The 15,801-nt window shown below is 47.2% G+C and overlaps 1 protein-coding gene and 1 pseudogene across 1 annotated transcript; one reads left to right on the forward strand and one right to left on the reverse strand.

The window, feature by feature from the left end:
- The first annotated feature begins 1,893 nt into the window (after positions 1-1,893).
- On the forward strand, positions 1,894-2,496 carry LOC147938432 (uncharacterized). The gene has a single exon (XM_087465633.1). It carries the CDS (start codon positions 1,894-1,896, stop codon positions 2,494-2,496), a length of 603 nt encoding a protein of 200 aa, XP_087321759.1.
- A 9,528-nt stretch (positions 2,497-12,024) lies between these two features.
- On the reverse strand, positions 12,025-13,748 carry LOC109126399 (E3 ubiquitin-protein ligase RSL1-like; annotated as a pseudogene).
- Between the last annotated feature and the right edge of the window lie 2,053 nt (positions 13,749-15,801).

Below are 15,801 nucleotides of genomic sequence, written 5' to 3' on the forward strand. Positions count from 1 at the left end.
GACAATGTCTCCAGTCACCAACAAAGTCTCCGGAGCAAACCGCACTGCTTCCAGCATGTCTGACGTTACAGGCATCGCGTCCGCTCAAGACAACACTGCAATACAAAGCGGCACTCCAGCCAAACAAGTCACCGCCGTTTATGTTTGTCGGCCCACCGACGCAACAACAAACCCAACTGATACCTGCTCTAAACTCCCAGTTGACGTCATATCTGAGGGGGAGACCAGCCAAGGAGCAGGACGAACTCTCGAAGAGCCGGTCGACCTCGATGCTGAGCGTTCGGATGAACAACCCCTGAATGAAGAAGGTGCGCACCCCACGGAACAGCAGCTCGGAGCACAAACCGGGAATCTCCCTGTTCGCACCACGACAGCGGTCCAGAATCCGCAGGTCGTCTCGATGGAAGATTTCAAGATCTTGTTCGGTACCATGACAAAAGAGATCTACCAGATGATCTCCGACACCAACCGCAGAGTCGACGCTGTTGTAACCCACACGACTCCATCGCAAGTCTCCGCAGGGCAATCGCCCGTACTCAGGATAGGCGGCCTCACCCATCGTCTCGATTTTTCAGATCTACCAACAACGAATCAATCAGGGCGGAGAAGTCCTCCCCCTCAGGCAACATCGAGCATCCGACCGACGAACACGAAGTCGCAAGTGCATGAGAGTTCGGCTGCCCCGATTGTCCGCTTGACAAACACGGGGCCTTGCCTCAAAATCGAGGAAATCAAGTCACAGATTAGCGGCATGAACACGCTTCTTCATCGGGCTATTAGCACAGCTCCAGAGATCGACAGGATCGTCGAGGTAACGCGGCAATCCCCTTTTACTCAACGGATCTTGCGGGCCGCCATACCAAACATCAAGCTGAAACTCCCAACCTACCTGGGGGACAAAGACCCAGTCCAGTTCATGACATCCTTCATGGCAACCATGGCGAAAGCACGATTCACCGATGAACGGAGGGATGTTGGGTGTTGCCAGCTATTCGTCGATAGCCTCTCCGGCCCCGCCTTAGTTTGGTTCACAAGGCTCGAGCCGAATTCAATCGATAACTTCGATCAATTGTCCACGAATTTCCTCAAGCATTACCGTATCTTCATTGAGCGAGGCGTGACAAGTTCGGATCTCTGGGAGATAGCCCAGGAACACGGTGAATCCATCGGCAGTTTCCTGAGCAGATTTAAGGAAAAGCTCACGCGCGTCACTGTCCCAGAGGATGCCGCAATGGCGGCCTTCAGAAAGGGCCTAATTCCTGGATCGCCGTTACGGAAGGATCTTAACATCCGGGAGCCCAAGGACCTCGACGACGTGCTACATCGAGCCTCCAGATTTGCACTCGACGAAGATGAGGACGCCCAAATAGCCGTAAAAACAATCGGACAACCGTCACATCCCCTTAAGGCTAAAAACCGGGACGAGCACCACAAACCTCGCAAGCATCACGACCCTCAAGACCAAAAAAAAGCGTCGTTCACGCGGTCTCCGAAGTAGACGACCAAAACAAGCAGCCGTCCGACCCAAAGGAATTATACTGCGATTTTCACATGATCGCCGGCCACTCCACACACGAGTGCGTCCATCTGAAGAATTACCTGTACGGAAAGTACCTCTCTGGCGAAGTCGAAGTCGTCTTTCAGCCAAAAAGCGTCCGTGGAGGCAGAGGTCGCCGAGGGGGATGGCGTGGTGGACGATCTAAAGGTGGCTGCAGTGCAGGAGGAGGACGAGGCAACAGCAGCCCGCCCAATGGAGTTCAACAGCCAGCCAACCAAGTGCTGGCGAACCAGCAAGAAGAGATGCCCTAGGTAGACGAACTACCTGGCCCTCCCAAGCAGCAGAGAGGGCAAAACCCCGAGCGGGCCAATTCCCCTCCCCGAGCTTGAATAACTATGATACTCGGCCCACCAGAGGATTGCGCCGACTCCGTCAGCGCGTTCAAGAAAAGGGCACGTCAAGTTTGCAGCCTTCAGACAACTCCGAACGAACCTCCACTCTGCTCGGACCCTATATCATTCACATCAGAAGACGCCAGAGGAATCCAGCACCCCCATTCGGATCCTTTGGTCATCGAAGTTTCCATGGGAGATTTTGACGTTGAACGAGTCCTGGTCGACACGGAAAATACCGTCAATGTACTGTGCTGGCAAACGCTAGAAAAAATGGGTGTCACACCAGAGCAACTGAAACCTGAGTCTCGAACATTGACAGGCTATGATGGGATCGCCAAAATGTTGATGGGCAACGTAAAGCTACAAGTGCGAGCCGGCGGAGTGACCCGGAAGACTAAGTTTGCGGTCATCGACTCACCTCCGATCTACAATGCCAATTTGGGGGTACAATGGATATACGTGATGCAAGACGTACCGTCGACTTATCACCTCTGCCTTAAGTTCCCGACCACCACAGGAATTTGTACACTTTATGGTGATCAGAGGGTAGCCCGATCTTGCTCTGTTATCAAAAAAAAGCAGAGGAAGACTGAGGAAGCATAGCAATTACAGAGCAGGGACCATCTCACCGGTCCCCATAAGCCGGAGCGAGATTGCCTCAAGTCTCTGGAGTTTCGAATCATACAGGCGAACATCGATCCTTCCGACCCCTCACGAACTGTTGGTATCGGGGCCGAACTAGAGGAGCACATAAAGACAAAGCTGATCGCTTTTCTACAATCTCGGTCTTCCACATTCGCCTGGTCAACGAAGGACATGGTCGGAATAAGTCCCGATGTTATCTGCCATAAGCTCATCATCAACCCCACGTTCAAACCGATCAGGCAGAAACACAGGCGTCTGGGTCCTGATCGGGCGAAAGCATTTCAAGATGAAGTCGAGCGACTACTCAAAGCTGACCAGATAATGGAGGTCCAGTACCCCGATTGGCTGGACAATCCATTCATGGTAAAAAGAAGAACGGCAAAATGGAGAGTATGCGTGGATTACACTGATCTCAATAAAGCATGCCCTAAGGATAGTTTTTCTTTACCACACATAGACCGTCTCGTCGAAGCCACAGCTGGAAACCAACTGCTCTTGTTCATGGATGCCTTCTCAGGTTACAACCAGATCGCCATGAGTTCGACTGACCGCGAAAAAAGGCATTCATTACAGATAGGGGGACCTACTGCTATAAGGTAATGCCATTCGGACTGAAGAACGCTGGAGCAACCTACCAATGGCTAGTGAACATGATGTTCGCATATCTGCTTGGAAAAACTATGGAGGTCTACATCGACGATATGCTGGTCAAGTCTTTGATCGCAGAGCAACACGTCCAGCATCTCGCCGAATGTTTTGATATCTTGGATCATTTCCAGATGAAACTGAATCCAACGAAGTGTACATTCGGAGTTACTTCGGGAGAATTCCTGGGATATATCGTCACTGAACGGGGAATAGAGGCAAATCCTAAACAGATCAAAGCCATACTGGGACTACCATCGGCGACCAACAAGCGAGAAGTGCAACGCCTGACCAGACGTATCGCAGCTCTAAACCGCTTCATCGCTTGGTCGACGGATAAATGCCTCCCATTCTACCAACTCCTCCGCAGAAATAAGGATTTTCACTGGGACAAGGAATGCGAGATTGCCTTTCGGCAATTAAAGGAGTATCTGACCTGCCATCCAATATTAGTCAAACCGGAAGACGGTGAAATACTGTACCTCTACATCTCGGTCTCCAGTTCGGCAGTCAGCAGCGTGTTAGTCCGAGATGACCGCGGGGATCAGAAACCTATCTTCTACATAAGTAAAGCACTCAACGACGCGGAATCACGATACCCCACGCTGGAAAAGCTCGCCCTCGCCGTGATCATCGCCGCACGAAAGCTTCGCCCCTATTTCCAGTCACATTCTGTCATCGTGTTTACCGATCAGCCACTCCAAACTATCCTCCATAGCCCCCTCCAATCCGGACGCATGGTGAAGTGGGCAGTCAAACTAAGTGAGTACGATATCAAATACCGCTCTCGTCCATGCCTGAAGTCGCAAGTCCTGGCCGGCTTCATCACCGAGCTGTCTCCTGAGCTTGGTGACCCCACTCCTAAGGAAGAACATTGGGTAATGTTCATCGACGGTTTGTCGACGAATCAAGGATCCGGAGTGGGACTCATTCTCCGATCTCCCACTGGTGAAATACTCGAGCAAGCACTAAAGCTCAACTTCAAAGCGTCAAACAACGAAACAGAATACGAGGCCGTTCTTGCAGGACTCCGGTTAGCACGAGGACTCGGCGTGACACACTTACAAGTCTTCTGTGACTCCCAATTGGTAGTCAGCCAATTCAGTGGAGAATTTGACACCAAAAACAAGCGAATGGGAGCATATTGACAGTTGGTCCGTGCATTATCCGAGGAATTCACATCCTTTTCTCTGACGAAGGTCCCATGGAACAAAAACGCGTCGGCTGACGCCGTCGCAGCTTTGGCAAACTACTCCGACCCTGGTTTGCGGTGCACTGTCCCGATCGAGTGCATCGACGCTCCTAGCATCGGTCCGGACAGCCAGATAGCTGTAATCAATGACGACTCAGTCCAGATGGACTTCGAGGAGCTGATAGAAGATATGACTAACGTCACGAAACCACCGGACGATTGGCAAATTGAAATCAAACTTTAGATCTCCAAAGGCATCGTCCCACCGGACCGATGGGCAGCTCTGCGTTTTAAGGCCCGAAGTGCTAGATACATCCTCTTGGATGGAGAATTGTTTCGCCGAAGTGCATCGGGAGTTTTCCTCACCTGCGTTACTCGGGACGAAACTAAACAAATCATGATGGAGGTACATGAATGCGAGGGTGGCAACCACTCCGGCAGACGCGCGCTCGCCCTCAAGATCAAAAAGGACGGACACTACTGGCCTACCATGATCACCGACTGCGAAGCCTTCACGGCAAAGTGCAAAGCTTGTCAGCGTCATGGACCAATGCAGCACGTCCTGCCCGAACTGCTGAATACCGTGACAGCTCTGTATCCTTTTATGCGCTGGGCCATGGACGCTATAGGACCTCTGCCAGCATCGATATCCAAGAAGTTCGTCCTAGTGCTGACCGATTACTTTACCAAATGGGTAGAACCAGAATCCTTCACGAGGATCCAATCCTTGGATGTGACTAATTTCATATGGAAGAACATCATATGTCGTCATGGACTCCCGTACGAGATCGTCACCGATAACGGCACGCAGTTCACTTCGCTCATCACCAGACGTTTTCTGAGCAAATGGCAAATCCGGCTCAGCACTTCGACCCCTCGATACCCCCAGGGGAATGGCCAAGCTGAGGCTACGAATAAGTTAATCGTCGATGGACTCAAGAAACGACTCGGTTGAAGGAAGGGAGCATGGGCGGATCACCTTGACGATGTGTTGTGGTCCTATCGCATAACATCGCAGCGCAGCACGGGACAATCCTCTTTCTTCCTGGCGTACAAAATCGAAGCACTCGCCCCAGCAGAAGCAGGTGTCCCGACACTTCGCCGTACCATGATGGTCGACAATCTCCAAACTCAATAACGAGATGCTGACCGATCAAGCTCAAGTCCGAGTTCAGCATTACCAAGATGCCGCGGCTTGGTACTACAACAAGACTGTTCGTCAGCGACAATTCAACGAATGCGATTTAGTTCTACGAGAAGTTTTTGAGAACACCAAAGAAGTCAACGCCGGTAAACTCGGCGCTCGGTGGGAGGGTCCGTATCTTGTATCCAGGGCAGTTCGCCCGGGCGTCTATGAACTTGTAACCATGGCCGGAGAACGAATCATAAACTCATGAAACGTTATTACTACTAAGTCGTTGTCATGACCCTAACTAGGAGGTTTCGGGAATCTGAACTCCATTTATCTTTCATTTGTAATACGAACTACAGGTGGCTTGATCCCCGTTTTGGGGAGCGTAGGCAATTCCTTGTCTTTTTAAGATTAAGCGAATGCAGCTAAAATATTAATAAAGTTTTTTCCCGGCTAAAAAACATGTTTCTTTATTTCTGAGTACATTTAGATCGCCAATATATGAAAGTGCGCAAGGATTTTGTTAGGCAAATTTTAATCATTAGAATTCGCTATAAATCATTTGGATTAGTCTCCATTACACTTAAAAAAAAACAGATAATAATAAACGCCTAAACTGCAGATCTCTCATCGGAAGCCCGTTCTGGACTGTCCTGCAGTCGCATGACGGGAGCGGGGCCAGATATGTCAGTTTCCAGTGGTTCTTCCACTGCGAGCTCGTTCACCACAGTTTGCCAGATCTCCTGTTCCTGTTGTAAGGCCTCCAGTCTTTCGATTGGAAACCCAGAGCCTCTGGACATCATGTCCTCTATGAAGGCACATGGGCCCTCGAGAAGGTGGCGCTCGCGGAAGGCTTCACCCGACGACTCCAGGAAGTTGACATATCGGATTAGCCTATTCAAGCAAGCTCGATAGGCCCAGACATCCGTCACAAATGGGAAGGGGTAACCTTTAACGATAAGGTCTTCTAGGACTTGAATGGTTCCCTCTAAACGGTAAAAACGGTGGAGCTGGTCAAGCTTCAGCCAAAGCGCTCGAATATACGCGCCCATTCTCTTTCGGCGAGCTCGGTACTCTCGGAGTTCGTGCTGAAGGGGAGACACCCCGGGGTCGATGGTATTCGAGTTCGGAGCGACCGCGAGATCGGGACGTCTCTCCTACCTCCCGTGGGATGGGATTTTCCGGCTCCCGGCGGCCGGATGCGGCGGCAATCCTTTCCCGGGCTTGTCTCAGCCATGCGGATCGAGTAGTTACCATCTTTCTTTCTATCTCTTGAATTTGTGGAAGTTAGAATGATTTCGTTCTCCCAACCTTCAATCCTATTTATATAGGGTCATGGGAAGTAACCGCCGCTGAGTCCACCAATCAGAATGCAGCGAAATTTTCTCTGCGTCCCGAGAATAATTCTCAAAGACCGCGTAACACATTTAATGCAGCGCGTCTCTTATTTCCAAGAACAAAAAAGGAGATTTCCTCAACAAAAAAAATATAATATAAAAAAAGAAGGAGAATATGTACACATATATTTCAGTTCTTGATCCGATCTGGACTAAGTATTTATTGGTTCATACCAAACTCGTTCCTCGTTGACACCCTGGCCAGGTGATCAACTCGAGTAACTACGCACTATTTCTCAGGATAAGCCGAACCCAGAGTTGATTATTTTGCACCTGACCTTCACATATAGGGATAAGCCGGACCCATAGTATTTATTCTGCACCCAATCTTTCATTTTTTGGGATAAGCCGGACCCAGAGTATTTATTTCGCACCCAACCTTTAGTTCGGATGGAAAGTTTAGCCGAACCCAGAGAATAATTTCGCAATCCGTCATCCGAACTAAAGCAAAGGAGATAAGCCGAGCCCAGTATCTCGCCCTCTGACCAAACATATCTTGTTAAGAATAAATAGTCAACTTTTGAGGCTCGAATCGATGTTTTCTACAATCGCTTAACAAAAATTGCCTGATGTAAGCTGGGAGACGTCTCGCCTCTGGTATATTTTTAGAAAATAAAATAACAAAACAACGACCAAGTAAAAAACTGCCTGCTTTAATGCAGTAAAATCTTATTCTTCTTTTCAAAGTAAAAACTCAAATTTGCCAGCTACAACGCGGCGAAGTCTTATTTATTAAACTATTGAAAAAAACTTGTTAATTCCAAACTAATGCGCTATTCGCGGCGATCTCACGAATATTCTTCTTGAGTCGTTCTGGCATCAGCCACAACAATTGCAACCTAGTCTTCTCCCAATCCTCGGGGCGAGTCTCCAGTGCTCTGGCCTTCTGTTCAGACTCGTCGAGCAAGTCAGTGGTCCTCTTCCTCTTTGCCTTGTGTATGGCGATCTCGGATTCCAGAGTCCTTAACTGGCGGTCGATCCTACCTCTTTTCATATGGAAGTACTGAAGATCCTGACTTAGTTCTTGATGTGTGGCTTCAATCTGCACACACGAAATCAACAACGGATTAATTTGGAGCAAACATGGATTGTTTTCTCACCTAAAAAGAAGAACAAAAATAAAGGAATGGTTACCTGACGAAAGAAGGTATTGGCTTCAGCAAGTTTGGCTTCATTAGCACGCCTGTTGATGTAAAACGGTTTAACATTTCCTGGAACAAAGTCACCAATCAGGGCAGGATCCATGTGCATCGGCTTCTGATCTGCTTCCCTTCAACATTCATTGCAGTACGCAACCAGACACGGTGGCCAATCTACTATCCTCTCAAACCCATTCTCGATCCAATCTTTTGGGTGGGATTCGAGCAGTTCAAGTTTGAGTAGCAATTCACATTGCACTTGCTCTGATGCGGCAAGCCGGTCGCGATACTCCATGTGGCGATCCTCCACTTAATGGAAAAATTCTTCCAAGTCACGCCTTTCTTCCAGTTTGACGCGGAACAGTAACATCCAAGGAGCCCGGATGTTTGGGTAGTAGGTCATTCCTCTATCGATAGCTTCAGTATTCGAGAACGTCGGGACGTTGTTTCCGACTAGCGGGGATTCCACGCTTCTAATGGAGCTAGAAATTACTTCGATAAAAGTTTCTCTCGAGTTGGTTAATTCGGAGATAATGCTGGATGATTTATATGAATTTTGGGAGGAGAACCTTTCCAAATTTCGTGCAAAATAGAAAGGATTCAATTCCTTGAAATTGTCAATTTCCCTTTTTGGTGAAAAGTAAAATTTCTGACGAATAAAGGCGGGACTAAGAATTGATCAAACCAAAAGAGAAAATGGGCCGAACAAGTCGGCAATGTTTTACAAGGGTATTTAAACCCATACTCGAAAGAGTTCTAAAAAAAAAAAAAAAAATATATATATATATATATATATATGGATAGTTAAGCATCCGAGGCACCGGTCAGATCAGCTTGGAAGCTCTCGGCATTAGAGCCATACGGATGGCAAACGGAATCCGGAGCCATGGTCCTGGGGTGGAGAAGTCCATAGCCAAGCTGATCCGGGAATGATGGCCCCCTTTTCAATCAGATATTACACAATTTCCTGCACTCCAGTAGCTTGGTTCAACAGGTCCTCCAGGGGGCAAATTTTCTCTTGTTCGACTAGATAAGCCCTGACTTTATCCAATCGAGTCTGCGCTTTCTTCGCTGTTCATTCCACCTTCTCAAGATGATCTCGCCGAAGTCTTTTAACTTTAAAATCGAGTTTGATTTTCAACTCGTTACACGCTCCCTGCAGTTCGGATTTCTGTTCTTCGAGAGTAAGCACTCGAGAATTCAGTTCACCAGTACTCAGTTCGGATTGAGCGATGATACCTTCCTTTTCGGCAATAAGAGTTTCAAGCTCGTTGATTCTCTCGTCTTTAGCTCCGCTGGCAATTCGGATCTATTCTACGCACTCCTTCACCTTTTCGAGCTCGAATCTAGATTTCTTACCGGCTTTTGCTCGTCTATCGTACAATTGGGTCAGCATATTCATCCTGGCCGCGGTCTATGGATTCAAAAAACATACGTCAATTTCGTCTGCGCAAAATCTGAACAAGTTAAAGAGAATAATAAAACGAACCATTAAGTGAGATTCGGCGACGTCAAGGAATGCTTGTTTGAATTCCAGTTCGTCTACTTCCGGAAAGAGTTCAGATTGGAGGTTTTCAGGTTCCGAAAGAGTTCGCCTGAGGCAAGGCGATTTGTGACCAGGGGGGTGTCACAGGAATATTCAAAGGCAAACCGATCTGTCTTGTCATTCTCTCTTGTCAAGCGGAATCGATCGGTAGAGTCCAGTCCGGCGTCTTCAGCCGAGCGTTTGCAATTGACCACTGATTGAGGCTTGGTGGCTGAGTCATCTCCGGTCAGTTTCTTCTTGTTCAGTTTCTTCTTTTTCCTCTTGGATCCAGTTCCAAGCTGAGGGACATCCTGTTCATTGTTCGGAGGATCGGCATTCTCTAAAGCCAAGGGAAGGGTGTCGTTTTCCGCGACATCGATTAAGTCGACATCCTCTTCAGGAGCCTGAACAGGATCGACATCGGTCCGATCCTGAACAGGATCGACTTTGGTCCGATCTCGAGCAGGATCGATGTCGGCTTCGATAGCAGCCTGAGTTTCTCGGCGAACGATCTGGAGACTGCTGGACTCAACAACATGTGACCCTGCGGGCTCTGTAGTTCGTCCCAGCGAACTCGCGAAACTTGGGAATGTTGTTCTGGCCTTGCCCATCGTTGTTTCAACGCGGATGCGAGTAATAAATTCCCACCGTCGATTGTTCCCGGACAGCAGAACGTCTCTGACGGAATGATAGCCTCAAGCCAGACGCGTTGCGCAAAATGGACGATCTGGAAACAAGACATGAAAAAGTTAAAGGTTGTTAGAAGTGCCAAAGTCAGTTAAGATGTATCGGCAACTTCATTCCACACTCTCTGGTGAATACCTAACGGATCAACGAGTGAGTACTGATCCACGCGGACATAGAAGTAGTAGTTCGCCCACTTCTGGAATTTGCTCACTCTTTTACCGGCAAGGAAATTATGTGCCGACCTCATATTTACTTCCCAGAGATGCGGACTCTTTGATAACTTAAAGTTAGATAGCTGCTCGAAGCATTGAACTCTGATGCTAACTCTAACTTTGGCAGCTATGGTGAGAGCAGCTATAAAATTGCAAATGGCTCCGGGGACAAACTGACAGATCGCTATCTTACGTCTTTGGGCGTAGTGCGATATTAACGCTGGGATTGGAAACATGAGCCGACATTCGGTAAAATAACCCTCATATAGGCATATATATCCCTCTGGGGGTTCCAGGGGCGCTGATTGGCTCGGGGGATCAAAATAGTGACGCTGCTGTTAGCCAGACCGCATGAGTCCAGCATACTGTTCACGGTTTCGGTCAAACTCGAAGTCTTGTTGCCTCCGATTCGTCCCTCATGATCCAACAAAGGATCAATGTCTTCGATCTTGATTCCTAAAGGGGCGAACCGTTCTTCTTCCTGTGATAAAATGTCTTGAGTCAGTTCGATGCTCCCATCTTCACGATGAACTGATGTCGGTTCCAAAGGGAGAGTCTGCAAAGACGAGGCTCCAGCCGAGCAACGAGCTAGAATTGGTAGGACTTTGGAGTCCGATCTACTGGATTCTCCGATCTGCGCACGATGCTCTGAGTTGAGAGTTTTTTGTCTGGAAGTTTGACGAATTAATTTTCCGCTTACAGTTTCCAGCGAAGAAGCAGGATCTGAAGTGCCCGCCATAATATGAGTTCGGAGAGTGCGGAAGAAAACTGATAATAAATAAATAAAAAGGAGAGAGTTCGGAGCAGATTACCTTTCACTGTTGGCAGAAAATGAGAAATGATGAGAGAGGGGGTGTATTTATAGAGTCGAATGGGCGGCAACCCTACGAAAGTAATTAGGACCTACGCGACTCTTCGATTTCCGACCTAGCGGATGTGACGCAAGCGACACGTGTCATCCGGACGATTCACGGTGACAGGATGCAGAAATCTGGGTAAAATTAAATAATTCTTTATGGTTTAGATCGGATATTCTCTTTTCCATAGTTCAAGATATTCGAATTGAATCTCAAATATTTAGAACTGGAGGGGGGTCTAATTGTTGGTGCGGGATTTAGCACCCCCGACATACCGAGCTAAACCAGAAAGATAATTCGATTATTTAACCGGGAATCCGGTTAAGACCCTAATTAGGTTAATTTAGGCCTGTTCGGATAAGGGAAGCCCAACTTTGAGGAAGAAGAACTGATTTCCACTTCGCCCAGCGGCCGAATCAAGAAATAAAACAACTTTCCTTATCTCAGTTCGTCTCATAAAGAAAGTTAATATATTATGTAATCTATGGACATGTATAAATAAGGAGAGACTTCTCCATTATAGATCATCCGATATTGAATACAATAATTCAGTTCTCTGCTTGTTCTTAGCAATTAACCCTAGTTCTTTGAGATCAATTCCCCTCTTTCTTAATTCCTAAGCTTAGATCGACTTTTTAGAGAGATTACTTCTTTGAATTTGTTTCCCTCCTTAAACAAATTCATTGTAGAAACCTAGTTTCTACACCTTCCATTCAGCTCCACATGTGTAGCAAAACGAGTATCCACATCTATCAAATCATATATATGAACATTATTACATTGTTAGTTTGACGAAAACATAAATAAAATTTTGAAATGATTAGATATTAATGTGACTAAGATATGGTGGTGCATGTGGTACGTGAAACCTGCAAGTTACATGCATGCATCCTTCTGAACGTTCGATCATGTGTTTGCACTTTTCACATTGACGCCACATGTTCTGATTTGCTAGAACTTTAAGTTTTAAATCATTCGTTGTAGGATTTGGACCCAATCTCTTGTAATCGTTGCATGACAAGTTATCGTGCCACGGAACTTTAAAATTGATGCAAAAGGGTATAGCACATTTGATACAGCAACTCCAACCTTCTTTGGTAGATTTAGAAATCTCGGTTTTCGATATTAAACTCGAGCACCTAGGGTTTGGGCAATAAACTCTGTCTGCCACAGGAAATGATCCCTCTTCAATCCTTTGTTCCCACATCTCTTGTAGTCTAGGAATCAAAAGACTCGCACAACTTGGAAGAGTTAGCTTATACTCGCATTGATAATCAAGACATCTCGGTACACCTCCATCAAGTAGCTTAACTTCTATATGCCGTTTCACACACTCCATGCAGAATTGATTGCCCCATAAAAAGCCTAAAAATATCTGCCTCAGCTTTGATATTGTTATTGAAACAGACACGGCAAGTCCCAAACATACATATGCCGATTTCACAATCCATTGTTTCCATTGCAAGTTTAGAAACAAAATTAGCTTGATTTTGACCAGTCACCAAAACAAGTATGCTAGACGTAAGTTGTTGTCTGATGTGTTGCACATCATCCATTAGCAAGGCTATATTATTTGGCTCAGGTGCGGATCTTCCCATGACCTATATGTATTTAAAACAAGAATTAATAATGAATCATGTGAACCTTAACAGCCAAGGAAACACACTTACCAATTCGAAAATCTGATCATGATCACAACAGATTGAGAGATGATTTATCCCCATACTCACGGCTTCGGTTATTCAGGCCTTTAATGCCATAAGCTCAGTTTCTAAAATTGTAATGTCCGAGCCATGATGAAGAGGTCCCTTCATCTGAAACAAGAGATTCTCATCTTGGTCCAAAATCGTAACCCCAAATCCCGCTACTTACCAAACCCTTGAAGTAAAGCATGTACGTGTTGGACAGTGAGAGTATTGGGCTATGTATGTGCTCGTGACATAGGGCCTTCTTACTCCATAGTTATTGTTGTAACCACGATTGTTCACCTTGGGGTAACAGACTAAGACCCAGACCAAACAATCAAAATGGGCCAAGGCCATGATTCGGATCGGCCCACTAAGCCCGATAGAAGGTTTGGAGCGGAGAGACGTATCCCTCGAGTCAGTTCGCAGTTTGGACTCGATCAAAGATTCTCGCAATTAATTGAATTGATTAGGACGCGAGGATTACGCAGTGAATTGATTTGGCATTGATTGTAATAGACTGATATAAATACGAAAGGATGGGGACTGTAAGGGGGATGGAAAAACTTTCTCTTAAGCAATAATTCTCATTCTATTTCACAGCATTTTATCTCTAAATTCAGTTTGGAATTATAACGGTGGTAGGGTCCTCCGTTCAGAAACACTTCGGAAGGAGAATTCGGTTTCAGTTCTTACATTTGGCGCTAGAAGGAGGGGAACTCTATCACCTGCACTCCATATAGTTTCGACGTTTTTCTCCAAATCTTCATCATTCAACTCTACTATGGCTCACGAATCTACCAATCAGGTAACTTTGGAGTCTATCCAGAAACTTTTGCAGGATTTGACCAAAAAATCTGACCGTCAGCAAGCAACTGCCATCACCTTTTCCGAGCGCCTTGATAGCTTGGAAGGACGAGTCTCCACTCGTTTGGAAGCAGTCGCCAGCTCAGTCGCCGATCTCTCGGCTTCTCACCGCGCATATGCTGATCGAGTGGACCTTCTTTCTACAGATCAAAATCCATAGAGGCGTGCTCTGTACTTCACTGGCATAGCTCCACCATTCAATCTGCAGCAGGAGACAACAACAACAACTCCAGGTCATACCATCTCCCGGACTACGCCACTACCAGCCAGGGATGGCCATGCCCCGGTCAAGCTCAAGGCCGCTGGTCCTTCGGTACTCCCAGTTCGGGTACCTCCTCCCGTAGGAGGGAATGTCCTTCGGGAAAACCTGACTTCGGGCACTTCAACCAATCTCGAGCTTCATTGGATGCAGGGCTAGATCCGTGACATGCGATCTAGAATGCACAGTGCGACCACTTCAGCACCGGATATATTTTTCAAGTAATCGAAGAATCAAAGCGGACTCCATTCTCAGCTCAGATAGCCGGAGTGCGTGTGAAGGATACAGGGAAGATTAAATTTTTGAGCTACGAAGGGAAAGGAGATCCGACAAAGCATCTCAAAATTTTCCTGCTCACGGCTAGCCGTGTGGACCTAGAACCTCTTAAAGCTGATGCCAGTTACTGTAAGCTGTTTGCCGAAACTTTCTGCGGACCCGCTCTGCTTTGGTTCGCGTCCTTAGCAGCTGGCTCCATTAACAATTTTACGGAGTTATTCACATCCTTTGTCAAGCAATACTCGAGCTTGATAGAAACGGCGGTTACGGATGCCCAACTGTGGAATGTAACTCAGACCGCAGGAGAATCACTTCGCTCGTATGTAACCAAATTCAAAGAAATCCAAGTCCAGATTCCGGGACTTTCGGACTCAACTGCCTTGGCCGCCCTAAAGAATGGCCTCTGGCACGAGTCCCGCTTCCGAGAAGAATTGATTGTGAACAGGTTTGCCACCATTCAGGATGCTCTGCATCGAGCTTCCAACTGGATAGTTGCCGAGGAAGAAAAAGCGGCAGCAGTTCAGAAGCATAAAGCAATATTGAAACCCCGTTTCGAGGCACCGGCCATGAAGACACCTCCAGCAGCTCCGAAGTCAGGGCTTGGGACCTTTGCGGTCCACAAGTCACTGCAGAAAGGATCCCCTAGGGGATCTCCTTCATAACCACCATTTTCACCACGCTCCAAAACAGGAGTGCTTCCAAGCAACAAATGGGTTCAGGACACTCAACTCGGGATTGCAAGAAGTTGATGCACCTTCTCGCTGAGAAGTTTGTATCTGGCGAAATGCCGAGTGTGTCAATTGATGAGCTAGACCCAAAGACGGCGTCCGAAATCGATGAAGATGTCCCTCCACCAAAAAAGCCAAGGCAAACTGAGGGGGACGCAGGTCCTAAAAAACAAATATACGTCATTATGGGGGCTCACGTTTATTTTACAACTCGATAATGGCAATCAAAGATCATCAACACAAGCTCGCTAATCCAGCACCTAAACGGGCGAAGCTCACTCCGAGCAATCTGCCTGAGATCACCTTTTCAGAGAAAGAAACAGAGGATCTGGACGCTCCTCATGACGACGCACTAGTTATTTCACTTGATGCAGCGAATCACGAGGTATGCCGAATCTTGATAGATACTGGAAGCTCGGTGGATTTAATTTTCCGGGAGACTCTCACTAGGATGGGCATTGGAAAGGAGCACATCGCAGGACCTCCATCTCCATTGGTTTCATTCACCAGCGAAACATCGATGTCTCTAGGAACGATAACTTCATCGTGCCCGGATCAAACCATCCTACCTGATAGGCTTCCGAGCAACACGGACTCGAACAATTGGGGGGCAAGGGACTGGCGAAGCCTGATCTGGGCTTACTTGGAACGAGGCGAACTCC

This window comes from Camelina sativa, chromosome 9, assembly GCF_030686135.1.
Source record: "Camelina sativa cultivar CO46 ecotype springtype chromosome 9, ASM3068613v1".
In the NCBI taxonomy this organism is placed as follows: domain Eukaryota; kingdom Viridiplantae; phylum Streptophyta; class Magnoliopsida; order Brassicales; family Brassicaceae; genus Camelina; species Camelina sativa.

Excerpts from the sequence above, each read along its gene's own strand:
- LOC147938432 (XM_087465633.1), top strand. The coding sequence starts at position 1,894 with ATGATACTCGGCCCACCAGAGGATTGCGCCGACTCCGTCAGCGCGTTC.